The 25,912-nt window shown below is 35.6% G+C and overlaps 1 protein-coding gene and 1 long non-coding RNA gene across 2 annotated transcripts; both read right to left on the bottom strand.

The window, feature by feature from the left end:
* Positions 1 to 277: 277 nt before the first annotated feature.
* On the bottom strand, positions 278 to 24,527 carry Pka-R2 (cAMP-dependent protein kinase type II regulatory subunit). Its single transcript, XM_071598433.1, has 8 exons — positions 24,042 to 24,527; positions 23,852 to 23,940; positions 23,680 to 23,763; positions 12,417 to 12,523; positions 10,159 to 10,420; positions 9,638 to 9,796; positions 7,104 to 7,206; positions 278 to 3,007 (listed from the first exon to the last, which is right to left on the bottom strand). The coding sequence occupies exons 1-8, from the start codon at positions 24,268 to 24,270 to the stop codon at positions 2,877 to 2,879; spliced, it is 1,164 nt and encodes a 387-aa protein (XP_071454534.1). The 5' UTR covers positions 24,271 to 24,527; the 3' UTR covers positions 278 to 2,876.
* On the bottom strand, positions 15,422 to 17,140 carry LOC139698327 (uncharacterized). The gene is made up of 3 exons (XR_011702891.1): positions 17,034 to 17,140; positions 15,793 to 15,984; positions 15,422 to 15,608 (listed from the first exon to the last, which is right to left on the bottom strand). It is a non-coding gene; the product is annotated as an uncharacterized lncRNA (long non-coding RNA).
* Positions 24,528 to 25,912: the final 1,385 nt, after the last annotated feature.

Genomic DNA, 25,912 nt, shown 5'->3' with positions numbered 1-25,912 from the left:
AAAAAGATTTAATATTTCACGACCATGTTTTCAATGCTGTGCAACATCAAAACCATGGTGGCAAAATTTTAAAATCTTTATGGTGGCAAAATAATTAAATCTTTATGGTGGAAGTGTTGTTTCTTTCTACCCTCATACTGAAGGAATTCAACAAAGTTAAACCTGAAACTGTTATGTTTACTCTCATCAAGTTGATGGCATTGATGATGGCATTGATGATCTCATCAACATGATGACCAAGAATTCCTTAAACTTGCCAATCAAAATTTAAAACAAATATTTCCAACATATTTAATACATTAAAAGTTTTGAAGCATATACAATAAGTCTCCATACATACTGAAAAAGATGTCCTTATTTACCTAACAAACCCAATTCTATGAAATGAATGAACTTATTGCATCCACAGTAGACACCAAGTCATTAAACCCATTTCCTCCACAAGGAAGCTGTTAGGCATAGCTTTTCTTAAATGACAGAGCAAAAAATTTTTTTTTACAATATAATGATTACAGAAACAGTATTACATCACACAAACAGATAACAGATTGGAACAGTAAATAAGAGAGGCCAGCTCAAAATAAACTTTAGTATTTCACCATGAATGAAAACATATCATTTATTAAATGTTACATTTAGAGGCCAGCTCAAAAGAAGACTTCAGTATGGCTGATATCACCATGACTGAAAGCATAACATTTAATAAATGTTTATTGCCTTCTTTTCAATTTCTTCAAGGGAACTATGTAAGTGAAGTGCATCTCACAAAATTAGATTATATGTTACAAAGAGAAACAACTGAGTGCAGACTTCTCAAAGCACCAATGTTTGAATCTGGAGAAAATTATTCATCAAGAATAAATAATCATAACAGCACCAAGATTTTAAATAAAAATAGGTGGGGAAACTTCAGAGATATGCAATGACCAATGTCATTTATCTTAATGCTAGAATCTTGATTTAATTTTTGTTAAGAAGTTTATCATCCCTGTAACTCTTTTAAATGTTAAAAATAATTTATAATAACTTTTTTAGGATAGTTTTAGTAATGGTCGTTTGCATCACAGATGTTTAGCAACTACATTCCTCAAAGTTGGAAATGTGGCAGCATGATAATTATGCATGTACTTTTTCAATAAATTGTTAGTTAAGAAAAAAAGAACATCATCATCTACAATCATCAAGAATGGCATATTGGGATGGACCTCACATGAAGTAGAAAGTATTTTGACTGAGAATTCACATAAATAACAGACATACAACGTTTACTGCCACAAATAATCACAAAGGTAAAATGTACAATTAGTGGCAAAAATAACAGCCTGCCACTGTTAAATATTGAGGGCAAGGAAGTGATACTACCATGGACGATATAAAATCATAAAGGTATTGCTACCATTCTAAACTGCTTACCCGACAAAGGGCATGAGACTATGAAATTAAAAAAATACATGAGGTGTTATTGGCAACAGTCTTTTGAGGGCAAGGGAGTGACACGACTAAGGGACATATGAAACCATAAAGGTACTCCTACCACTCTAAATACATATCCATTCAAGTGTACACACAATGCTACCAAATTAATAACAAAATACATGAGGTGTTATTGGCAACAGAAATAATACAATAAATTCAGCTTTCCTATTAACAAAGTGAATTAGCTTGCACTAATCAGATTTCATGCTAACAAAGCAATGAATCGAGTATTAGTATGTTATTTCACACCTACCATTTTGTATTATTTATACTGTCATAATAGTCATACCACAAGAACATTCATTTTGTCAATTCATACACACAATTTTTTATATGGCAATTAGAAGTTCTAACGTCGTGTTTGTCATCAAGATGAAGCTTATAAAGTCTCAAATTTACCAAAGAAAATAAGACAATAGCGGCAGTAACAAATGGTAAGACAGACCTACAATAAATGAATGCATTTGTGCAAATTGCCCTCAAATTTTACCAAAAATGTCATATAAAAAGCCACAATGAATATGATGAGTAGCAAGCATTAATCTCGTCATTTAACAGTGATGAATGATCATTTTCTTTTTTTTAAACTTGAACACTTCATTAACAATAAATAAGAATTGGCAGAAATTCATATCCCAAAGAACATATGGCAGCACAATCATTTTTCACGGTTTTCATGGCTACATTTACCCGTACTAATGAATACAAAGTTATAAGCAGATAAAGAGGGGATGTATGAAAATAGACATCTGGGATAGCATGTTAGGAATATAGTTGAGAGAAGGAGAAGGCTCCACAGACACTTAGGTGGATTCAATTTTTCAGAAAAAAAATATCTTAAGGAACAGCAATTCTGGAAGTAATTTTGACTCACACCCTTACTCTTATTCACAAGTGTGCAGTTAGGTTAAGCATGATCGCCATTTAAATTTCATCAAATTATAACGTCTTGGGGGAGAGTTAAGTTTTTCTGATGTCCATTTATTACTCACATGGGAAAAATATTTGCACCCAAAATAGGGTGGTATGAACAATCATGGGAATGTCAGGATCCACTTAAAAGTATTAAACTCAAGTGTCCACCACATTTGATTACTTTGTCAAAATACTTTTAAAATACAAACCCAAAATGATAGATGAGCAGGACTATCGTTTGGGAAATTGAGACTTTAAAGGGAGAATAAAGAGAGAAGACTTATTGAGAAATGAACATACATACGCACACCAGCTGAAAAAGTACTTTTTGGAATTTATACCTGTCGATTGGTAAACATGTCATGATATATTACGCATACACACATATTTTTATAACATTTTTTTATCCTTGCATTTTTCATTTTTTTGTTACCAGAAAGGAACATTTTTTTGCATTTTCTTTTACTATTGACTTAATTCATTCCTCATCGGACATCTGTGATATTTGTCTTGGATCCAAAGATTCGAACCAATTGCTCCTCATAGTCGCCGATGTTACGTTTCATTATCTGCATACATGGGCCTAGCAGGCGTTCAAATGCTTCCACATCTAGAACTGAAACAAAAATTGATACACATTTATTAAAGACTAATCACCTAGATAAGATAAATACAGACCATTTCATCCAAAATTGAAACAAAACAAGCAACAATAATCCTAGTGAAACAATGAATTTATTAAACCACAAATTAAAGAAGAACTTGGTGAGAGGTTCAAATTACATAAAAATTATCATACCTGACAGCATTTAAGACAACTTTTTTTCCCAAATTAAGGTTAAAAAATCACCTATATTATGTATGAACTGGGGATGCAGTAGTTTCGGGGTAGAATGTTGGACTACAGACCAGAGGGCCTGGGTTCAATTCCTGGGCATGCCTCTAAGGGAACCCTCGGATCCAACCTAGCTATGTGATTTTTTGTGCACCAGATCTTCCTGGGAAACCATATCTGGCACAAGGAAAGGAATTGTCCTGCATACCCTGATGTGTGAATTTTATATCCCACTAGGCTTACTATAGGGTTAACTCTATCGACACCTAGCAAACAGACCTTTGGATTGATTGCTGTGTTTATGGTGTTTTTTACAAGAGAGGATTTGAACTCAATGGGTTATGGTCCAACACTGAATGTTATTTTTACCCCAGATGGTTGGTGCTACCTACTTAGGCCCCATTATATTTAGGTAAATATATTTGCTTATCTTTACTTATTATTCAATTGAATAATATTGCCATTTGGATTGTTATTTATCAAAATCAGTATTTCAACCCTGGGATTGGTTTACTACAGCCCTCCATTCTATTCTATTTTATGTCACTTCCCTCAATCCTTGATACCTTCTCTGTTTTACATCCTTCTTAATTTGCCCTATGTACATGTCTCTTACTCTTCCCTGTGGAATCTTCCATTCTATTTTTCCTTCTAATATATTCCTTATCAATCCATTGCGCATCAAAGCATCTCCAATCCATCTATTTCTTCTTTGCTGTAGAGCATTCCTATCCTCTTCTGCTCTTCTATATACTTCCTCGTTCCTTACTTTGTCTGTCCATTCAATCTTCAGCATTCTCCTCCAGCACCACATTTCAAAGGCTTCTATTCTTCATTGGTCCACTTTTCTAATGTTCAAAGTCTTGGAACCATAGTGCCATGATTCACGCGAAAGTCTTGACAAATTGCTTCCTTTTTTCCAGCCATAGGTTTTTCGAACATAGTAATTGCCTTTTCTTCATGAATGCGTTCTCAGCTTGGGCTACTCTTCGCTTGAAATTGGTCAAACTTCTTCCACTCCATGTTATGCTGCTGCCAAGGTAGATGAAGGATTCCACTTGCTCTAATTTCACCCCTCGAATTGTAATAATACCGGCATTCAGCTTCTTTCTTCCAAACACAAGGATTTTAGTTTTTTTGTTGATGTTCATATTATAATCCCCCATACTTGGTCCATAGCACTTAGAGCTGCTTGCAGGCTTTCTCTGGTTCCCGCCACTGCTGCGATGTCATCTACAAACTGGAGGGAATTGATTTCTTCTCCATTTACCTTGACTCCTTTGATACCCTTTCTTCCATTGCCTCTTTCAGGTATACCTTGAATATTGCTGGCGAGAGGTTGCATCCTTGTCTTACTTCTTTGTTTATTTTGGCTTCTATTGTTCTTCCATTTTTCATTTGCATTGTTTTAACCTGATTCTTGCCGAGGTTATGGATAATTCTTCTGCTGTTGTAGTCCAATCCAAGGGCTTCTAATATCTTGAACATCATTATTATTTGATGTTATTATTAAGCTCATCGTTTTTATATGACATGGATACTGTTTTGCTTACTTCAGATATATGGAAAAAGGTAAAAGCTAGATGTGGAATGAACCTGACCACATTTTCTCGGAACTGATCATAATAAAACAGCATGTGCTCTTCTTACTGAGTGAAATGATTTATTTTCAAAAGATTATCCTATCAAATAACCCATGTTTTCCCATGGATGTTGTATGTGCCCTACCGCCTAGGGTGCATCTTATATGCTGTCAAATATGGTATGTTTCAACGGAATGGCAAACTTGGCCTACAGTTTGAATGCGTATTTCTCCAAAGCATTGCATTTTAATATCAATAACTATCATTTTTGGGGTACTCCTGCCGTGAGTGATTTCAAAATAATATTTTTTTGCTTGGTGTGCTAAGTGTAAATACAATGGTGATAATCAGTACATTTAGTCATTTATAACCAATCATTATTCTAATAAATTATTTGAATTTACGAAATCTGAATTTCTAGGAGCAAGGTTTACCTTATCAATGGAAAGGAAACATTGATGCACATATCTGTATTCTGGATACCACGAGTTATGAATCATTGGCAAGATTTTGCCCAAGCTCACTCTCATGGAACAATGCATGTAACCAGATCTATTACAATTCAGATCTTAATGATATAGTATTATGCCTGCAAAAATTTCTGACACTAGGAGAAATTAGGGCCTGAGCTGCTACTGACTGCACCAAAATAACATACCAATCGACTAAGTGAGCTCTGTGATTCAGAGAACAAGAGTTGGTAAATAAAGTGGGAACTGTGATTAAAAGAATTCCTCTAGCAAAAGCATGCCAACCAAAGTATGTTTGAAGGAAGTCTGTTGCAATATAACAGAAAAGCAGAGCCTCGAAATAATTAGCAAGCAGAGATTCAACCTAAATAAACAAGTACCCACATTGCAATGCCCTTACTGTTACTGAAACTGATTTCCTGGTTGTATATTCAGGATAAGCAGAAATCATTTTGTTTACCAGAATTCAAAATGCTGCACAGAAATAAAGAAACATTGAAAACGAGGCAATTTTTTCTACAGGTGAATTAACCAGTTTCCTAGAAAATACATATTAATGACAATGCCTAATGACTCACTTCACACAAGATATAAGGTATCTATTTTATACTCATACTTCAAAATGATCATGAATTCAGGGCTCAAATCTTTTCTCTGAATAAAGCTCATTTTATTTCTAGATTTAAATAAAAGGCAAATTCCTTATTCATTGACCTCATCAGGAGTAATACAGTTTCATACTTGGATGATACTCAATACAAGAAAATTAAGAAGCATGGAAATGGTACACTGTAAGCTACAACAATGTTACCTCCAATGCCATTGTTTTCCTGTAATGACATCGGCTTCTCCACTAAGCAAAGCATGACAAAAAAACTGCTAAATCGATGCAAGTCCATGGAAATACAACAGAAATAATTACTTTACAATCTTTGATTATGATGAAATTTGGTATCTTGATAGTGCCAGCCAGCCAACCAGAAGGCTTTAAAAGTTTTCCTATTTATTTACTTCAAGAGGGATTTTTGCTTTTGAAGTTAAATTGCTTATTGACTGTCCAAAATTAAACATTATAATTGCTATTTTTTGTATACTTGGGCATAAAATTTAACAAGGGCTTTGAGTACGAGGTTAATTTGTTCCTATGACAGTAATGCACATGCTGCATAAAAGGAGAAAATAGGGACTATGGCAACGGATATTCTAAATACTATAACAAGCTAAAATTTCCTCAAAGTTAGTACACATAGACAAAGTTGTTTCCTTTGGCCTATAAATGATCCATGCAGGGCAGGTTTTAAAAACAGACACACACTAAATCAGGAAGTCCCTTTAAAGTACAAATGCTCTCATCTTCTTCATCAAAGGAGCCCAAGAGCTAAGGGTCTTGTACTTATTATTCATAAACCAATTTTCAATGCTGTTGGAATATCGGCCTAAACAGGCATATAGATGACAGATCAATTACTTTATCTATGGTAGACGTGAGTAGACTTAAGGGCAAGTTTTCTCAGTAGGATTGAAACACCTTGTAGTAGGGAAAATGGAGATATGGATGTCAGATAGGGGAAGGAGAAGAAAATAGGGGAAGGAAATTGAGGTGAGAGAGAAGGGTCAATTTAGGGAGGTGGGGTAGCTAGTTTTTTTTCCATTGCTACTCGTAGTTTCGTGAGAAGTTCTGGTACCTGAAAATAATGTACGGCTTTGCATGTTGCTATGAGTAAACAGAGGGCCTCATTTGGATTTGAACTATGATTGTCTGGTTACAAGCCAAATACTCTTAAAATGATCTATTGGTTAAATAAAAAATTTTAAAATACTTACATGCTAGTTTGATATTCCCACAAGCATAAGCACTGGCTGCCCTGGGTTTGTGAGTGACCAGAGCTAACTCCCCAAAGTATCCTCCCTTTTCAATTCTGCTAATCTGAAAAATAGACCATACAATTTACAAATACAAAACAACATTGAACTAAAAATGCACATAAATGAAATCTCAGAAATCAAAATGAATGATGAAGAGCTAGAAAGTTTTATTGTTTCGGACTTCCAACTAACAATCAACTCAGTTTAAATTACAAACAGCCTTTAACAATCTAAGCTATAACATTTAACTGACAACTGCCTCCAGCTTCCCTCTTAATGCCATCATTCTAATCAGAAGACAGAGAGAGAGAGACAAAGTTACCTTCCCCAACAGGAAGACAAAGCCACTCACTAATTAGATGGCAGAGGAATAAAATTAAATATTCCCCACAGTGACAAAAATCACAAATACAAAGGACCTGAGGAAAAATTAAATGTTAGGACACTATACACAATTATCTAGAGAAAAAAATGCTTAGGATCACAACTTAATCTAAATCAGCAGCCATTGCCTTAAACTGAAAATCTGAATACAACTTTTTACAATGGAGGTTCAATTAGAGCAAGGCGTGCATTGGAGAATATATTATTATCCTCTCAAGCACATCTCAAAATGACAGTAATGAAATTAAGTAGAGGATTATTGATCTAAAACTATAGCTGCAAAAAAAATTCAAACCACAAAGTATAATTGGCAGCCTGCAACGCATCATGTAATTAACATCATAAACCTTTCATGCACAGGCAGCCTGTAGTCATCCAAAAACAATACTACGGTAACTTATGGTTATGAAGTAACAACACTATATTAAAAAAGTCACTTGTAGAAGATACCAACTCATGGAATTTCATATTGGCGTTAAGAGAAATGCCCACCAAAAGAGAAAATGCAGTATTATTTACTAGCAGCAGTCTATTGTGTTATCGTACATTTTTGAAGGACCCTAGCATTACACTCTTCTTCAATCCGCATTAACTAACATGACACAAAATACAATTCCACCCTATACTACATATTACCTAAAATTATTATAATTCCTTTTCTTTTTACCTCCCTACCTCAAGTCCTCAAATTTCTCTCCTCTATTAAAGTCATCAGAATCAAATTGTCTCTCTACATCACCTGCACCCACTTGGTCTGCCTTCTTCATATTCCTCAGAAAAACCTTCTCTCGTCCACTACCAATGTTTCCTTTTCCATCCATTTTATTTCTTCCATTCTTCTCCATACCCCGGTGACATACCATTTTGGTTGATGACAGGGTAGTTTTACATAGATGCAGATCTCAAAAGCCTCCAATCTATGCTTATACTTTAGCCTCAATGAACAAGTTTACAAGCCACACAAAACTATCATCATATTCAAGTTTCAACTAGTTTTTTTCTTTATATATCTTTACGTCAAGGTGCCAATCATCACATTCTTATCTCTTAATAAATTCTTCTTTACCTAATGCAATTCTTATATTACTGTCGCAATCATTCTGCCCATTTTCCTACAAAACACTTTCTAAATAGGTGAACTGTACTACATGTTCAAGTTCATGTTCCCTTAATTTTAGGTTTACCTTAAGTCTTCTTATTTCCGGAGTACCTGAATACCTTCATTTTCATATGATTCATTCTCATCTTATATTACACTGATTCTTCAATGTAATGATTACTTAGCACAATGTGACCTTCTGGTGGCGTAGCTACATTAGGCTTTATAAATTTACAAATCGAACTGATTGGTAGAGTTCCCCACCTAATGTCATTATTACATACAGCCTTTCCCATTCCTTTCACAATTGTACAATTTCCCCAGCATAAATATTGAACAGAGCAGGTATTAGTAGACATAATTGTCCTAATTTCCTGCCTAACACTGTCCATTCTAACTCTGCAATTTCTATCTGCACTTGTGCACCCTCATACATTTACAAGGTCCACTCAAGCCATTCATCCCTATCTTCTGCAAATTGTTCATTAAATTTGTAGTTTACTCAGTTGAATGCCTTCTCAAAATCTACGAAAGATATAAATATATATATATCTTAGCAAACATTGCATACACCAGATAAAGATTTGGATCCAAAAACCATTACAAAATTTCAAAAACATCTTGGATATTGATATTTCCATCAGCAAGTAACACTCATTACAAGGATTTTGGTTTGAGCAAAAATGCTTAACTCTCTCAATATGCATAGGAGTATGTCATATCAGGATAATACTGAGCACTGAGACCAATAGAACCTTCACACTTCCTCCCCCTCCATTCAGTATTAATTTAAATTCTCCACTACAATAATTTATATCAATGAAAGAAACTAGGCACATAAATAATCATAGAATACAAACAACACAAATTTCTCTTTTAGAGCATTGAAAATCCAGATTATCATGATGGACTGTGCGCACGTAATGTAAATTAACACTTTGCAGACCATTTTATACATTATTCCAGTTCTTAAAGAGCCACAGTCAACAACACTTAACAATTATGTTACCTCAACTTCTTCCTTATTATCATTGCTGATTGTGATGCACACTTTCCCTTCTTTCACAAAGTACATCCCATCTGCTGAGTCTCCCTGAACAATTATACGCTCTCCATCCATGAATGAACGAGGGACAAGAGCATCTGCAAGGTTCATTCGCTCATAGGGCTTTAGAAAAGAGAAACAACATAAATTAGCAATAAGAACTTTTCAAATAACAAAAAAAAGATATTTTAACACTGAATTAGGTTTCCAGGGTTTAATATTAATGTAATAATTTTGGCAGTCATCAGTTTTCAGAAACTCTCCACCCAAAGGAGGTACCACCACTCATAATTTTAAGAAAACTTTTAATATGAGGGATGCTCAAAAAGTAAGAGTACTGAATTTTTCTGACAAATACTGCATAACAGGAATAACAAATATAACAAAGCAAGAAATAAGAAGCATGACATCACATTGTACCAGCCTAACAAATAATAAGTCGTCATTCCAAGAAAATTCAATACATAATTTCCACATGAGCTTACCTCAAGAGTCTTAAGCATTGGTACACTCTCAATTAGTGACTCATACATTCGCCTTTTACGGAAGGCACTCTTCAGCAAAATACGACGGAAGGTCAACCGGTCCATCGCCCACAGAGACCCATCCTCAGCGGCTTGAATGGTAGCAGCACGGGGCATGTTGTACATAAGTGCAAGCTCTCCAAAACTTCCACAGCCTTCATATTTGTGCACTTGTCTAGGGGCTTTCTCCCCCGGTAATTCAACAAAAGTGATGTACACCCCACTATTAGAGAAAAATAGATATCATTATTAGGACTATCAAGAGACGTATACAATTAATTTATAATGCAACCTTGAGGAAGGAAATTTATCCTAGACAAGAAAAAGTCCTACAAAAGAGAGTTATCATATTCCAATTGATGATATTATTGTTTCAGCACAGCGATCTAGAAAGTACATACATTCATAGTCCAAAAATTATTGCTGCATAAATAACTCTTTTTAGCAAATCCAGAAAATTTGGGCAATAGAGAGACATTTAAATATATGAGTCACTTGAATAAATTAATCTGATTTTCCATGATTTAAATTCCTTAAAAAATCTGGACGAGATTATGATGTATTTTATCATGTAAAAAGTGAAGTGAACTATAAGTTCATGCTTGTACAGGGTGTGGCAGGACAAAATTCAACTTGTAATTCTCACAATTTTATACTACGGATCTCGCTATTGGCACCAAAATAAGTTTGACGTACGTGCTGATCAGTCGTAACCTCAAAATGGTCACAATGCTGAGAACAAGTGCAGAGTATAACCAAAGAGCTGCAATTATTGAAAGTGTACACATTGGTCAGTCAGCAACAGAAATTATTTGGTTCTCAAATTTTCATAAATGTTCGAATTTTATTCAGTTGGGTACCCCAGATCAGCAGTTTAAGATGCCTCACCAAGTATAATGAGTTGGAAAAGTCTGACAATGGCTTTACAACACCAGCGAGGAAAACTCACTCAAGGGATGATGCTCAAAAGGGTCACTAATAAGTCCAGACATCCAAACGTTGCATCATTGACAGCCATTATTGAAACAATATTCATCAATATGGGCCATAAAGCATTAAAACGGGCCTGATAATGCTTCACACCAAGAATTGAGGCTATCATTCAAGCAAGCGAGGGATAAATTGAATAAATACGATATTTATAATCATACAAACAATTTAGCACAAAAACTGTTGCAAACACTTTTTGTGCTAAATTACCGATTACAGAACAACAGAACTCTGTAAGCATTAATTCTTTGCCATTTTCATGAAAACCGAGCTGACATCTCTACCATCTATTCTACTTTCTGGTTTTTCACAGAATATCAAAGACTACTTTCCAGTCCTTATTGGTCAAGGTACACACATACACATTGATGGTAGTGTTGGTATAGGAAATTAATGTGTTTGATATTCCATTTTAAACCTTGTATATGAATAGAACAGCTTTCCAAACATTAGAATTGGTTTCTGTTCCAACACTGTTTATGCTACTGATCCTACAGATCCAATGGTCGAAGAGTACTTTTGGTCCCCACTAGCCCTGTTTGGTTAAGGATTGGTCGGTCTTTTCCATTCCAGGGGCAAGGAGACATTAATTCATCATACTCCATTGAAAAAATTTTCATTTATTTTCTTACATTATTTCATTGAAGAATTCACCATTGGTTTTATTCTTGGGTAGGGTTTATGCTATGGTAACATTTCAACCGCCATTAACTGCAGTGACCATGTGTTCCGTGATCACAACTAAAAATTACAAAAGAAAACTAACACCATTTATTCTGAAGCTAATCTGCCATTAATATTTGAAAGTTTTAAAACGGTTAATTACTTAAATTAATGTAAATATATCAAATAAGCAAATTAATATATATATATTATATATATATATATATATATATATATATATATATATATATATATATATATATATATATATATATATATATATATCAAATAGCAAAGTGAGCATTTCCATTACTTCACAAGTTTGAGATCAATTACACAGATAATTGTTGTGATGTAATTAGAATATTATTTCATATTTAACTGAAATCTATTCTAATTTGGGGGGACTAATGATTCAAATGGATTCTCACCGATGATCAAAGAAAAGGAGGGGAAATATTCCATGCCAGTTATATTCCCATTGCCCCAACTAGACTGGATTTCATCTAATCTGCACCACTTCTGACCCCATATAGTCTTGATTAGCAAGGGTTAACAGATCTTACCTTTCTATTACATAGAAGTTGTCCCCATCATCTCCTTGCTTGATGACATACTCCCCAGGCTTGACCTTCCTCTCAAACATTGCATCCAAAACCTCCTGCATTTGTTCCTAGAGCAAGATAAAAAATAGTCAGCATTAATAAAAACCCAAATTTAAATGTACTAGCAAGGTAATTAATTCACATTCATTCACAACCAAGCAAACACACCGGTTAATTAAAGTTTGCTTTCAACTTAATATAGCAAGCCTTAATCAAACATACACAATTTTCCATTCCTACATTTGCAAATTATTTACATCACAACATAACTAGCTCACTTGTCTAAGAACTCATTAGTAATTAAAATATGCAGAGCACATTTTTTCAAAAATCAAGAAGCTCCCTCTTGGCTAATGCTAACAGTGGGTGATATTTCAAGCTGCTACTTATGGTAGCATTAAACTCCCCAACTGTTTCGCTAACACCAGAGGGAGGCATTTATGGAAACTGACATTCACACCATAGATGCAAGATGAGTGGCGCACTTAATTATAGATTTTAGACCACACCTTGGCAACTAGTGTTGTGGTTTAGGGTGGACACAATTCATCCACATCCACAAAGGCTCTTTCTAACTCTTAGCTCTCAAAATGGTCGAAAATTCAATAGTTTAATATTTATTAAAAATTCATAGCGTTAATTTTCTTTTCTGATTGGCTTGTGCACATCCCTTGGTCCACCATTGGCCATTTTCTTTAACTATACTCTCTACCTTTTAGTTTTGATGTTGTATCATTTTCTCAATAGCTTCCAAGTCCGTTGAACAATTATTTCAGCAGGTTTACGTATTTTTTTAACCATGAAATTACAGAGGGCTTTAACACCTTGAACATACGTATTTACCTATATACACTTGGTCAAATAAAATTGTCAAAAAACATTGTAAAATATATTGGCAACTTTAAGATACCTCCTCATGTTGTAATATTAAAAACATATACAGTAGTTATAGATAAGAGGGAGTCAAATTTAGTGAAGCAGCACTTTCTCCATCTTTGTCACATGCTTGTAACGGCTAATAGGGGCAATCGATCTACATCCATGTCTATAATTTTGCTATTGATAACGCAGCATTGTTTTTTTTCCAGTGGGCCAAAGTTCCCTGCGACAAGTTTGATTAGGATCCCTCTCAACTTTCGCAATCTAGGTACCTGCTATTTCATCAGTTTGTGGCTCTATTTAAGCAGATGAAAAATTTACTTCATTACTGTGGTAGCAGTGTTAACACAAAGGAGTCAATGGTACTCAACAGACGAAGGCCCTCTTTAACAATGAAGGAAGGCTTTCTTTGTGTGGACTTCCTTTGAAAAGGGGAGCCTTAAAACTCTTAAACAAAAATTCTTTTTCAATTCTCACCTATGCCCTAGTAAAGGTTCCCTTCATAGGAATGGTTTTGGGTATGGGTCTGAGCCTTATGGAGCACTTAAGCAGGAATTTCATTCCTTTCATCAAAAAATCTCTTAACCAGTTGATAGCGGAGCACGATAAGCCAGAAGGGGCAAAATATATAAAGAGGGTTCGATTGTTAACATTATAGAAAGTGTTACCCAAATAGTAGGACATTCCAAATGCATCTACCATTCAGTCAAGTCCATTTATTATAGGTTCAACAACTTTGTAAATAGCACCTTCAGTGCCATTCTCCTTAGTAAACCCAAATTGTAAGGATAATATAATAAAGTTTAACCACCAATGAAAGATAGGAATTAGTGATATATGCCGTTTCGAATAACTTGGGAAAATAGAAAGAAAAGGGGTAGGTCTAAAATGACCTAGATCAAGTTAATTACCAGTTCTGTTATAGGTTGGGACTTCAGCGTGCTAGAGAAAAAATCAGAGACATGGGTTTCATTAATGAAATGAACCAGAGGGTGAAGAATATATAATTTGACATTTTTCACAACTGAAATAGGAATGCCATAAAATAGAGCTGAATCTTTCAAGCTGACTTTTCGCAATATTTGCAGAATTTGATCAAGATCTGTAGGAATAGGAAAACTGAATTTTCAATATAACAGTGTTTACATTGATCAAGGTTCACAGGTTCATGTTCACTCACAAGAAGTACAATCTGATCATATTAATATTGAAGGCCTTGAATATTTATGTCCATTTAATTAGCATTTGAGTGTTGATCTGTGACTAGTCAGGAGTCATAGTTGGAGCCATAACACACATCAAGGGAAACTTCTTGAATACCAAGGTATTTGTCATCAATCTTTAGAACTGGCTCATTCTGGATATCAGGCCACATTGTGGAGAACTGCACTGGCAATGATGACCTGCTGGGCAGTTGTTAGCTTTGTCCTGAGCTTCACTAAGACATTGAAACTTATGCTTCCACATTTAAATCAGAAAATTCGTAATTCCAGACATACCTAACCAAAACAAAACCTAGGTTTTGACATAGAACATCATCAGGTGGTTCTCACTGAAGCAAACTTTGTATAATTACCTTCAGAGTGGAGGAGCAGGGGAGATGGCCAGAATAGGAGAAGGAAGGGTGGAGGTGTAAACAAGGTTAAAATATAGTTGGAAAGGGAGGCACAGATTTTGGTGTCAATCGTAGGCTGTTAATGAGGGTTTCTTTGGGAGGGGAATACCCCTTGTGGGGAGCACTGGACATGAAAGGGTGGTGCATCTAGGAAAGAGGGATAGAAAATTCATTACCAAGTTAATCCTTGCAAGAGACACATTTTTAAAATTTTTGATTGCTCCAAAGCAACAAGGCAATGGCCTTTATCCCAAAGTCACTTTTGTGATCACATTTGACAATGTGCTTCGCATAGAGGGATTTCAAGTGCTTCCCACAAGGGGTATGTCCCTCCTAACAAACCCTCATCAAGAGCCAAAAATTGACGCATATATCTGTAATTCCGTTTTCCTCCCATCATCATTTTAACCTTTTCTACCCCCTCTCCCCACCCTGAAGGTATATGTACAAATTTGGTCTCTGTTGTGCCACCTCACGTTGACATCCAACATCAAAGTCTAGGTTGAGTTTTAATAAAATGAGTGCGGAATTACTAAGTTACTTATTTAAATATGTTGAGTAAATGCCATGAAATTATGCCAGAGACAGCAAATTTCTGCTTCCATATTCCAAAAACACTTTCAATGATAGTCCTGGTCTTGATGTTCAAAGAGTTGTACCTAAAAGAACAGTCATACTATCATTAATACCATTGTAACTACAGCAAATTTAATTCATCTAAATTAAGGATTCAACAGAATAGAATAATTCAATTTTTTTAATCCCCTATTATGTTATGCAGCAGATAGTATTATTTACTTAAGTGTCAACTAGAATTCCAAAAGAGTATTTCAAAATACATACCATCCTCTATCTTAGTTTCTTCATATTTCACTTTGAACTCACCGCCTTTCAGAACCAGTCATAAGATTTCTGATTGGTGGATATGTATATGGGAATAGTGGATAACCACTATCTCCCAGAAGCAATCCTTTAATTTTCCACCTTTGCTCGATGTCCATAATTTCCATGGATTCACGGTGGCCCAACCACCACCTGAAATCATTAATTTTGGTAACAGCCAAGAAACAAAAATACAAAAATGTCAATATGAAGGTAAAGGCATTTGTAAGTTGAAAAAAAAGGATTATTTTAAATTAAAAATTGTACTTTATTATAGAGCTATTCTATGAACCTACCAGGTGATAGTTTGGTAATTGCAAAAACATGCCACTTGTAAAACAGTGAAAACCTTATTACAATTTTACTACACAACATGAAATGTCTACATACTAATGAACAATTCCCAACTGATTACATTTGAAATGGCATAATAAGGATGCAATTTCTTCCCTGATTTTATTGAACTATATAATCAAAAGCTTCAATTTTACGGCCTAAATTTTATGGTTTTAATTTAATGAATAAATACTCATCACAAGTAAAAAATGTATTTTTTCAATAAAATAATATGAAACTTATTTAGTTAGCCAAAATGCTAATTATTTTTAAGCCATGAATATGGGAAAGCATAGCCAAAGCACCTCATGTACATAACAGTACAAGTACTGATGGGTACATGCATACTATCATCCTAATAACCAAATTTTAAAATTAATACAGTTAAGCTAATAAATTCCAAATAAAATGAAAAGTGCTGCTATACTAACCAATGAGGGATCAGCCACAAGTGATAACATGAGGAATATCTACTGCTTCACTGGCTACAAATTCAAATGCACGGCAATGTTAAATATAGGAAATTATTGAGCCACTGTTGTTTCAAATTTTGAGTTAGTATCAATTAAAATGAATTATTTATAAAGTCGAACAGATTTAGCGTGCTGTCATATATGTTGATCATTCACCTTGGATTGGCACATAACTTGTTAAGTGAAGCAAAAATTCAAAATAATTATCATAACTACTGGAATAAATTCATACATTACTGGACATTGATGAAGAACCATCCCTTACTCTTACTGTACAACCACACATGGTCAACCAATCAACCCTGTTTCTAGTTTATCCTCTTCAGGTTTGCTTGCATTGCCTGAAAATTATGAAGTAGATATTTGCTTGCAACTACTTTTTCAGTCACCAACCTTTAAGATGTGGGAGACAGTTATCAGCAGCAAAGTCAGCAAGTTGGCGCATTTTATCTGTTAAGAGTGAAAAAGATTACATTGTAAAAAAACTCACAATGGGGAGGTTTTATAATATTCTATTCAATTTGCAACACATGTTTGTCAAGGAATCAAGAACTAAAATACCAAAAAATACATTATGGCTATACATGCCGCCATTGAGTAAATGTTACCAACTAAAAACCAAGCCCAAATATAAAACAGTATTCACAGAGAATACAAAAAATGCCATGGATAAAACTTAAACAGTATTGCCTTATGTTAGAATCTTTTAACTACAGTGAAAAGAATTTCAATGGTCTCTGAAAATTGTTTTTTTTACTCATTTCCACAGCAGTATTATCATGAAAAACTTTTATCAATGAGAGTGCAAGAAACAACACTTCATTTATGACAAAAGTAACTTACCTGAAAGCTGAGGGGAGCAAAGAATTTCAGGACAGCTGAAAGTTTCATCAGGGGTGGAATTGGCGAACTTCGATTGTTGACATTTGCCAGAGGATGCATGGGTAAAATAATTTCCGCCAGTGTCTTCTTCGAAGAACGAAATCTTTTGAAGAAACCACTGTCCAAATAACACTCAATAGGGTTTTGCGCAACCCTTATACATCGAGGAATCATATATTGTATGGATCATCAAATATCCAATAGATGAATTCATCATTAAAGTCACAAATGATCATTATCTACCATTTTTTATAATATATCCAAAGGAAAAGGAATCTGTAAACAAAGGTCAGCCCAGAGCTTACTGTGATTTAGCAGCTAAACAAAGGAAGCCAGCCATGAGAGGCAAAGAAGGCTTTTTCCACTAATAGCAGGAAGGATGGCTTGTCCAGAGGTTTTGGCATGATCACAGCAAACGAAGGTGAAGTCAACTTTCAATATGCGACCCTATGTGGTATGAGCCTCAATATTAAGTCCCATACTATTTCTCTTATACACAAATCACCTTCCATCACTTTATAGTTTGGGTGATTTTACAATAAATGCAGAAAAAACAAATCTAAATTTATGTCACAATAACAATGAAAATATTTATCCTCCTTCAATATGACACTGATTCAATAGTTTCCCCAGGTATTCCACAAACAATGTACGGTGGAACCTCACTTAATGAGCATAATATGTTCCAGAATCTTACTTATAATGTGAACCACTCCCTAAGCAAAACGATTTTTGCAGTGAAGGCTTCTGCGAAGTGTGGCAAATGAGGATTCAAATCTTCTGGGATTCCTCCCATGTTAATTACCTGAAGATGCAGACTACACCAGCAAAGAAACCGCTGTCCTAGAAAATGGATACATATGGAAGAAATCCCAGAATATTTGAATCTTCAATGAACCAACCTGAAATGCAGATTCAATTTGCAGGAAACAAATCACTATCAACCTTCTCTTCTGCACTTAACACTTCATTGAAGGCTCACAGAATTTCTGAGTGGTGAACAAACAGCAGTTTAATTTTGAAATCACTGCTTGCATTGGCATTAAATAGAAGTGTAACATGATCTCCCATAGACTTGTGGCCAGGAAATGCTTTGCTGCTTCTTTCATTCTCCTCTGCTGTTACATAGGTTTGTTTCAGTGTTCTTTTTCCAGAAGAGACTCATTTCATCACAATTAAAAATAAGTCGCACCAGTTTGCCTTAGAATCTAAGAGCTTCTTGAAGTCCCCAATGAAGTTCTCTGCTGCCTATGTGCCCAAGCTTGCTGCTTCAACATGCTTCACAACATTGGATGCTTAAATACTTCTTCTGCAGTCATTAATGATCCTGGCGTTTTCTTAATGAGATCGGCAAAACTAATGACTTCTCACAAATGATACTCTCATTAATAGTGTCTCCTTGCAATTGCTTTTCATTAATTCATACATGAAGCAACCTCACAACATCATTGAAAATATGTAATTATTGCATATATATTCTTTTCAGCCCAATATAAAGCATCTACCTCCTTGATCTTGTCCTTGTTCTAGAGGATAGTTCAAATGGTTGACGTAGACCAATTGTATGAGAGTGCCATATCTGCCATGCTCACACCTAGTCCTTACTTTTCAATGATTTTCCTTTTCACTTTTACAGTTATTTTAATTCTATTATGGCTGTCTTCTTGCAGCCTTTTCTTTGCAGATAAATTATCAAGGGTCATCACTCTTCGCATTAAAAACTCTAAAATAATATTTCTGAACACAGGTTTGGAAAAATGTGTGATAAAAAGCAATATTCAGATACTAGCGGTATATGGGCTACACACAGACATGCAGCAGGTATACAATCAAAAGGAGATACCCTCACCTCATCACATGAAACATCACTCATTGATTAAGTCTTTTTTGGAAATATAACTTTCTTGTTATGAGAATTACTTATTCTGTGAGGTGCTTATTAAGCAAGGTTCCACTCTAATTAACAACCAAGAAAAAATAAACACTTATTTCTTCCCATTTCATAAGGGGCTATTGTCTAGACCTCTTGAAAATTCATGACAAACAATAAGAAGGATCCACTGTTTCGAAGTTCCTGTGGGTTCATATTGATGAATATTTGGACTGAGAATTCCATATTGACCATATCTGTTGCAAGGTTGCTATCTCCTGAGAACCTTTTTACATCATATAGCTTGGGTCAATCCCATGCCAACTAAGTGAGCCTTTTGGTGGTCTGGAGCATCATTTATTCCCTTATCAATTCTGAAAGCCCACATACCTGGTACTTCTTTAACACCCTAGTTGATATGAGCAGATTTTAATGATCCATGAGTATCCAAATGGTGCGGTGGCTAACATACTGGCTTCCCACCCAGAGGACCCTGGTTTGAATCCTGATGGGGCAATTTTTTTCAGTGGTATCCTGATCCCTACTTGAGATGCTTTGTAGAGGGCACTTTCAGGGAGTGCCCCATCTGCCCGAAACGACATTAAGCTGCAGACCCTGAGGCACCTTTCGTAAAGAGTGGGCTAATCGACACCAGGTTTATTTTCACCCTTCATCCTTTCCTGGCTATCCCTAATGGAGCTAATGACCCCAGCTGACGGTCATCTCACCTACTACTAAATGTTGATAGCTAGAATTACTAAGGAAATAGGTGATGCTCCCCCTAAAACTACTAATACTTAATGTTCCATCCTTTCACAACCCTGGTGATTATCTTATTCTACTCCATCTCATCCATGCACCAGCAGCCAACAAATCACTATCAGTGGTGGGATGGTCACCTAAGTTCTACCATACCCCGAAATATGTAATGCTACATGCTATCTAATATGGCATTGCTATTATTGGTATTCTATCATTAAGATTGGCTGTGGATGTACAATTAAACATTTCCCTGCCTTTACTAACAAAACAAAAAACCTGCAATCAGACTACGTAATATGCCCCTCTTCAATTCTGCAACTTCCTTCCTTCATAATGTCCAACATGCCTATCCTTTTCCTCCCCTTCCCTAGCACTCTCCACACACTATCACAGTAGTCTTCAACAAACCATCACCAATCAAAATCCTCTGTATCCAACTTTCCTACCTCCTTTGGACTACTACTAACAATTCCCTTTCCTCCCATTCCATGACATCGAGATTGTAACCTTTAAGGAGCATCATATGGCATTATTGACTATTTACTATAGCAAAATGTGGTTTTAAATGCAAATTTCATTGGAAACTTCCAGTCCAGATCCATGTGATTACCCTTCGTTCAAATGAAACTAACGTATGCTTTTAAAAATTAATTTAATAAAATGCTGCTCCATAAAAGCTAATAGGGTTCATATCTCTATAAGTTGCAAATTATTATGCCTGTGATATGTCTATGTATCATTTTTGTATTATCTGCAAAGTCTGTTCGGCAATGTTTTTTATGTTAAAACATTTTTTTTTCATTATCCTATGGTACCAAGTTGAATGAAATGTTCCAGAAGTATGAAAAATTAAAATTATATTACATATTACCAATATCATTTTATTACCAAAATCATTTCATTCAGTAGCAATATAATATTATAATGAAATGAAGTCTATATTTTAGGCATTTATTCAAAGGTTTCTATTTTCTTAATAACTCATTACATACGTGGAGCCCAGTGTTCTATTCTAGTATTTTAGTATGCAGTTCCTCTAATGGCTGCAGCATAATTAATTGCCTTGTTTAGACTTTTTTGGAGAACACAAGCCAACTAAGCTCAAAATGGGGGACTCACATACGTAAAGTCTACGGTCAAGCATATAAAAAATTGGGATTTATTAGACGCAATGTCGGCAAAAGTAACTCAAAGGTCAAGGAACATTGCTACCACACTCTTGTAAGGTCTCACTTAGAATATGCATGTAGCATATGGGATCCGAGTGAAAAAGGCCTCATTTGGGAAATTGAGAAGGTTCAATAATGCCCGGCAGCCCATTTCGTTAAAAATTCTTACGATAAAATAAAAAGCGTCACCGAAATGCTTACGGAGTTGGGGTGGGAATCATTAGAAGAGAGACGATTCAATGCAAGATTGAAACTATTAAATAAATTCAGATCTGCAAGTTTCAGCAACGAGGTCTCGCGAATTATTCGAACTCCTACATACATTGGCTGCTGGGATCATGCATATAAAATTTGGGAAATAGATGCCAGAACTAGCCGACTCAAGGACTCCTCCTTCCCACGGACAATACAGGATAGCAACTGCAGGGTTATAGATAGCAAAAATTCCACTTGCCACCCTCAGCGTCTAGGGAATAATTAGTTTGACTTAAATGCATGCTCTTTCACTAACCTCAGTGTTTTGTTATCATAACTCATTCTTTCCGAATGACCTCATTAGTGTTCCGTTCATCTATTTTTAAGTCTCTCTTTCAATCCCTTGTCCCTCTCTGCGGGGGGAATTTCCTGCTACCTTGGGTCACATTTCCTGCCTTTCACAGTCCCCTCGGGGGGTAAAGTGTTCTGTGTTGCATGTTCATGTGGGGGTGGAGTTTTGCATTCTTGCTTGTTGTGTCCTGGCTTGTATGTTGTTCGATGGCTTTTGTGCTGAATCCTGGGGTTCAGTTGTTTGTTGGTTTATGGTACACGTGTTTGCATGAGTGTTGGATGAAGGGATTTTTGCATGAGTGTGGGCGCTGCTGAGGGTGTAATTTTCCATGTTGTTGTTTTGCAAGTGGTATTGTTCCTCTTTACCGTTGGTGACCTAACACCCCCCGCCACACGCTCTTGCAGTGGCTTGTGGGGTATTATGTAGACATAGAAAATACATTCTGACTTTATTTCCTCGGTTTTAATCAGTGCTTTGAAGGTAAGAAAATATTATAATGCAGCAAAAATTATTCTATGCTTGGCACTCATCACAAATTTCAAAAGATATTTAAAATAAATATAAATCTACATGGGACTGTCATATAATTAACGCAGTGTCAATTGCAGCATTCCGCACCCTTTTTTTGTTTTGCTTTCAAGCTTTCCCTTCCATCCCTCTCTGTGAGGGTGATGCCTCACACAAGCCGCTGCCAACAGTAGGTGTCACATTTTCTACTTGTGGCTTTGAGGGTGAAAACCACGAGTTGCATGTCTGTGAATTAATAGAACTTTCCCCTTCTGCATGACTTGTCTTGGTGAGGTGGAGGTCTGCTGCATAAATGGTTGTGGTTCATTTTTATAACAAATGATTATTTTATTGGATGAAATCAACAATTTTTATGAATTAGGTCTTCCTCCAGCAAGTATATATTTGTACCCTATATGAGGTTTCAAGGAAAATTTTTTTCCCTTCCTTTCCCATACCCTTCCTTATCTCTGACAAATACCACCTGGCGCTTGCACTACCTGCCACACACCTTTTTGGTGGTTCTCAGGGTAATCATTTAGATACAGATCTGTTTGAAACTACCAGCAATATCTTACGGCGCCGCGACCGTTGCGCCATGAAATGGTCCAAGAAACACGTAAGCTAGACTTAAAGTTGAAATAACGTTAAAGGTGTTGCTGAAAATTCGGTCTCGGCTGGTTACTAGCTAAATACGTGCATGGTTGATGTACGGTTGACAAAAGAAACACGTTTTCTTTCAATACATGCCATTGGTTGAAATTAGATCCATGTGATTTAAAAAGAGCGGGCGCGGATTATTAATGCTCATTGAATTCCTAGATTTTTATCTATATTCATAGCTTCACTTCTGCCTCTTTCCTCACATTTACCACGTATTTTATAATTAGCATTTTAATATCAAGGATGGCTTATTGCATGTAATATATCCACATATCAAGTATGTAACAAGAGGTCTCCGGAATTACTTTGTTAAGTATTATCATTGTCCGTTCATATCCATTTTCGTCTGCAAACACCACTCATATCACAAGGCATCAGATTTTCACGTAGCCGATGCCAAAATGGCATCTTTTAGCAAATATCAATGGGGCAAAAGTTAGCAAATAACTTTACCATTAATTAGTTCTAGATAGAAGGTGCAACATTTAAATGTAATATAAAATAAGAAGGATATCCCATAAGACGGATTTCATTCACTCACAGAGCAGTCTTTCCATGCAATTGTTAAATATTATTAAAGTTAATTCTATTGTTAAATAATATTTAAAGATAGGTATCAAGGAACCAAGAAATTGTTACCTCGTCTAGTTCTCGGAAGAGTAATATATTTTTTACGGCATCGGCAAGCCTTAGACGTTGTTCATCCGATTTGGGATACACAGCCTGAAAATTTAATAATAATATAATGATCAGCATATATGTGAACATTAACAATAAAGATACACATAGGTGATATAGCAAAAACACTCACTTTTTGGGCTTCCTCGTCATCTTCTTCGGGATCGTATGTTTCCGCAAACACAGACTTTCTTCGTGTAGCAAAACGAGCAACCGGAGGCTCTAGAAAGAAAAGAACAGGACAATGAAAATTAACGACCTACTCTACTAAACCTTCAGAAAACAATGACCCAGTTTGATTGTAAAATCAACTGTTTTATTACCATCTTCTTCTTCGGAGTCTGTATACCCTTGAGGAGAAGTAAGAGCACTACCAATCCTTACACCAGGAATAACTGTAGTGTGACGCTTGTCTCGAAGCTTGGTAAAAAAATCAACCGCATAGTCCATCAAATCAACGGGTTGTTCTTGTACGTAGTTAACAATAAACTCAACCAATATATCCCTCAATTCGTTAGGAACGACATGTCTTCCGAGAGATGATCGACTCATTTCTGAGTTTACAGGTTCTCCCACCTAATACTGAATAACTGTATCCGAGCTGGATGGAGCCGAACTAAAACGAACTGTAATTGGAGAGGCTACAAACCCTTTCTCGGATAATGATACTCCACTTTCACAGCTGTCGTTCAGAATTTTATAAACTATTCTTCCTTAAATTCTCATTGAACAATCGATATGGTTGTGGTCCTAATTTATTCTCCGAGACGTTAACGACAATACCCTTAACACCATCTGCTGTGTACTTTCTTAAGGTTGAGAGTGATGTCATCAATTCTAAGCTCAACTTGTTTGCACTCCTCCAATCACAGAGCGTGAAAATCGAGCCTCGTTGCCAAGTCTCGTGTCAAACATTATTAATAACAAACGACTCTCGAATGAGCGCTTTTTCCCCATCAAGACCGGAGAAATACTCTTGGGAAATTCAGTTGGAATTTGTTGCACATACGAGTAACCAAATAGCATTGTCGTGGGAAGCTGAAAATAGGTATGACATTTAATTTGAGTGATCGATTTCATTATTTTATTCCGTCTTTATCTAATTGTAAGAATGAACTTTAAGTGTGTTGAAGAAATTGATTATTTAGTCAAAGACATATCGTGTTTCATATTATTGTATTTTGGGTTCAACCGTTCAGCTATCAGTAATTCTTCTTTTCAAAGTAATCGTTCAACTCATAGGCATGCCATGTGCTTTTACGGACCTGTTTAAAAACAAATTTTGGATGCTTCTCCCTGGAATAAGGATGTCTCGTCGCATAGTGGTGATATTCGACTCGTCGATTACTTTGTTTTAGTCGTGAAATGTAGTTGAAGGTTTCTATACGTAGTGTTTAGATTACTCTTGACACATATTTGTGATGGATTACGTACTGTATGTAACTTTTTCTAGAGGCCAATTCCTTAGGAAAAATAATTTTTCTGGATCGTGTGAAAAATGTGGAGATTGCAACAAAAGTGCTATTTCTTTGTTGTAAGAATGAATGTTACATTGATTGAATTAGGATACTTTCCGTAGTGATCTGGTATCTCTTAATTAGAGGTTCATGCTGATTGTCATTCCAAGCTTTAAATATAACAAACAAATAATTTATCTTGGGGTGAAAGTTGGAAATCATTTTTTTCCTTGAATTTTCTTGGGAAATTTTCCAGAAGGAAATACAATAATTCTGTAGTATGTAGCATTCTTGCAGCCGCTGAAATAGTGGAGTAAATATACACCTATTTAGTACAATATTATAATACATTGTTTTGGTATCACGTCCATTACTAATACACCAGTTTCACTACTACTATCAGTTGGGAGGAAAAAAATGTGTGGCCATGAGTTAAGGTGGGAGTGAATTATTCGGAAGAAAATGTGGATAGTGAGAAGAGGGAGTCTCAATTTGATTAAAATTCTTCAAAAAGGCGGAACGTTTGTGGTTAATAATATCACAGTATGTAGGTAAGTACAGAAATACGCAACTGGGAGGAATCCAGGGTGCATCATTACAGTTGAAATTAGCAGGAGGCACGGATGGGTTTAAATTAAGGGAATCCTACATCACTATTCGTAGATCGACAACCGAAGTGAGGGTTAGATGAATATACTGTCCGTACACATGACGGAATCGGTATAATACATGTGCGC

This window comes from Hetaerina americana, unplaced genomic scaffold, assembly GCF_022747635.1.
Source record: "Hetaerina americana unplaced genomic scaffold, ioHetAmer1.1.p SCAF_10, whole genome shotgun sequence".
In the NCBI taxonomy this organism is placed as follows: Eukaryota; Metazoa; Arthropoda; class Insecta; order Odonata; family Calopterygidae; genus Hetaerina; species Hetaerina americana.
This window is presented reverse-complemented; position numbering and strand designations above follow the sequence as displayed.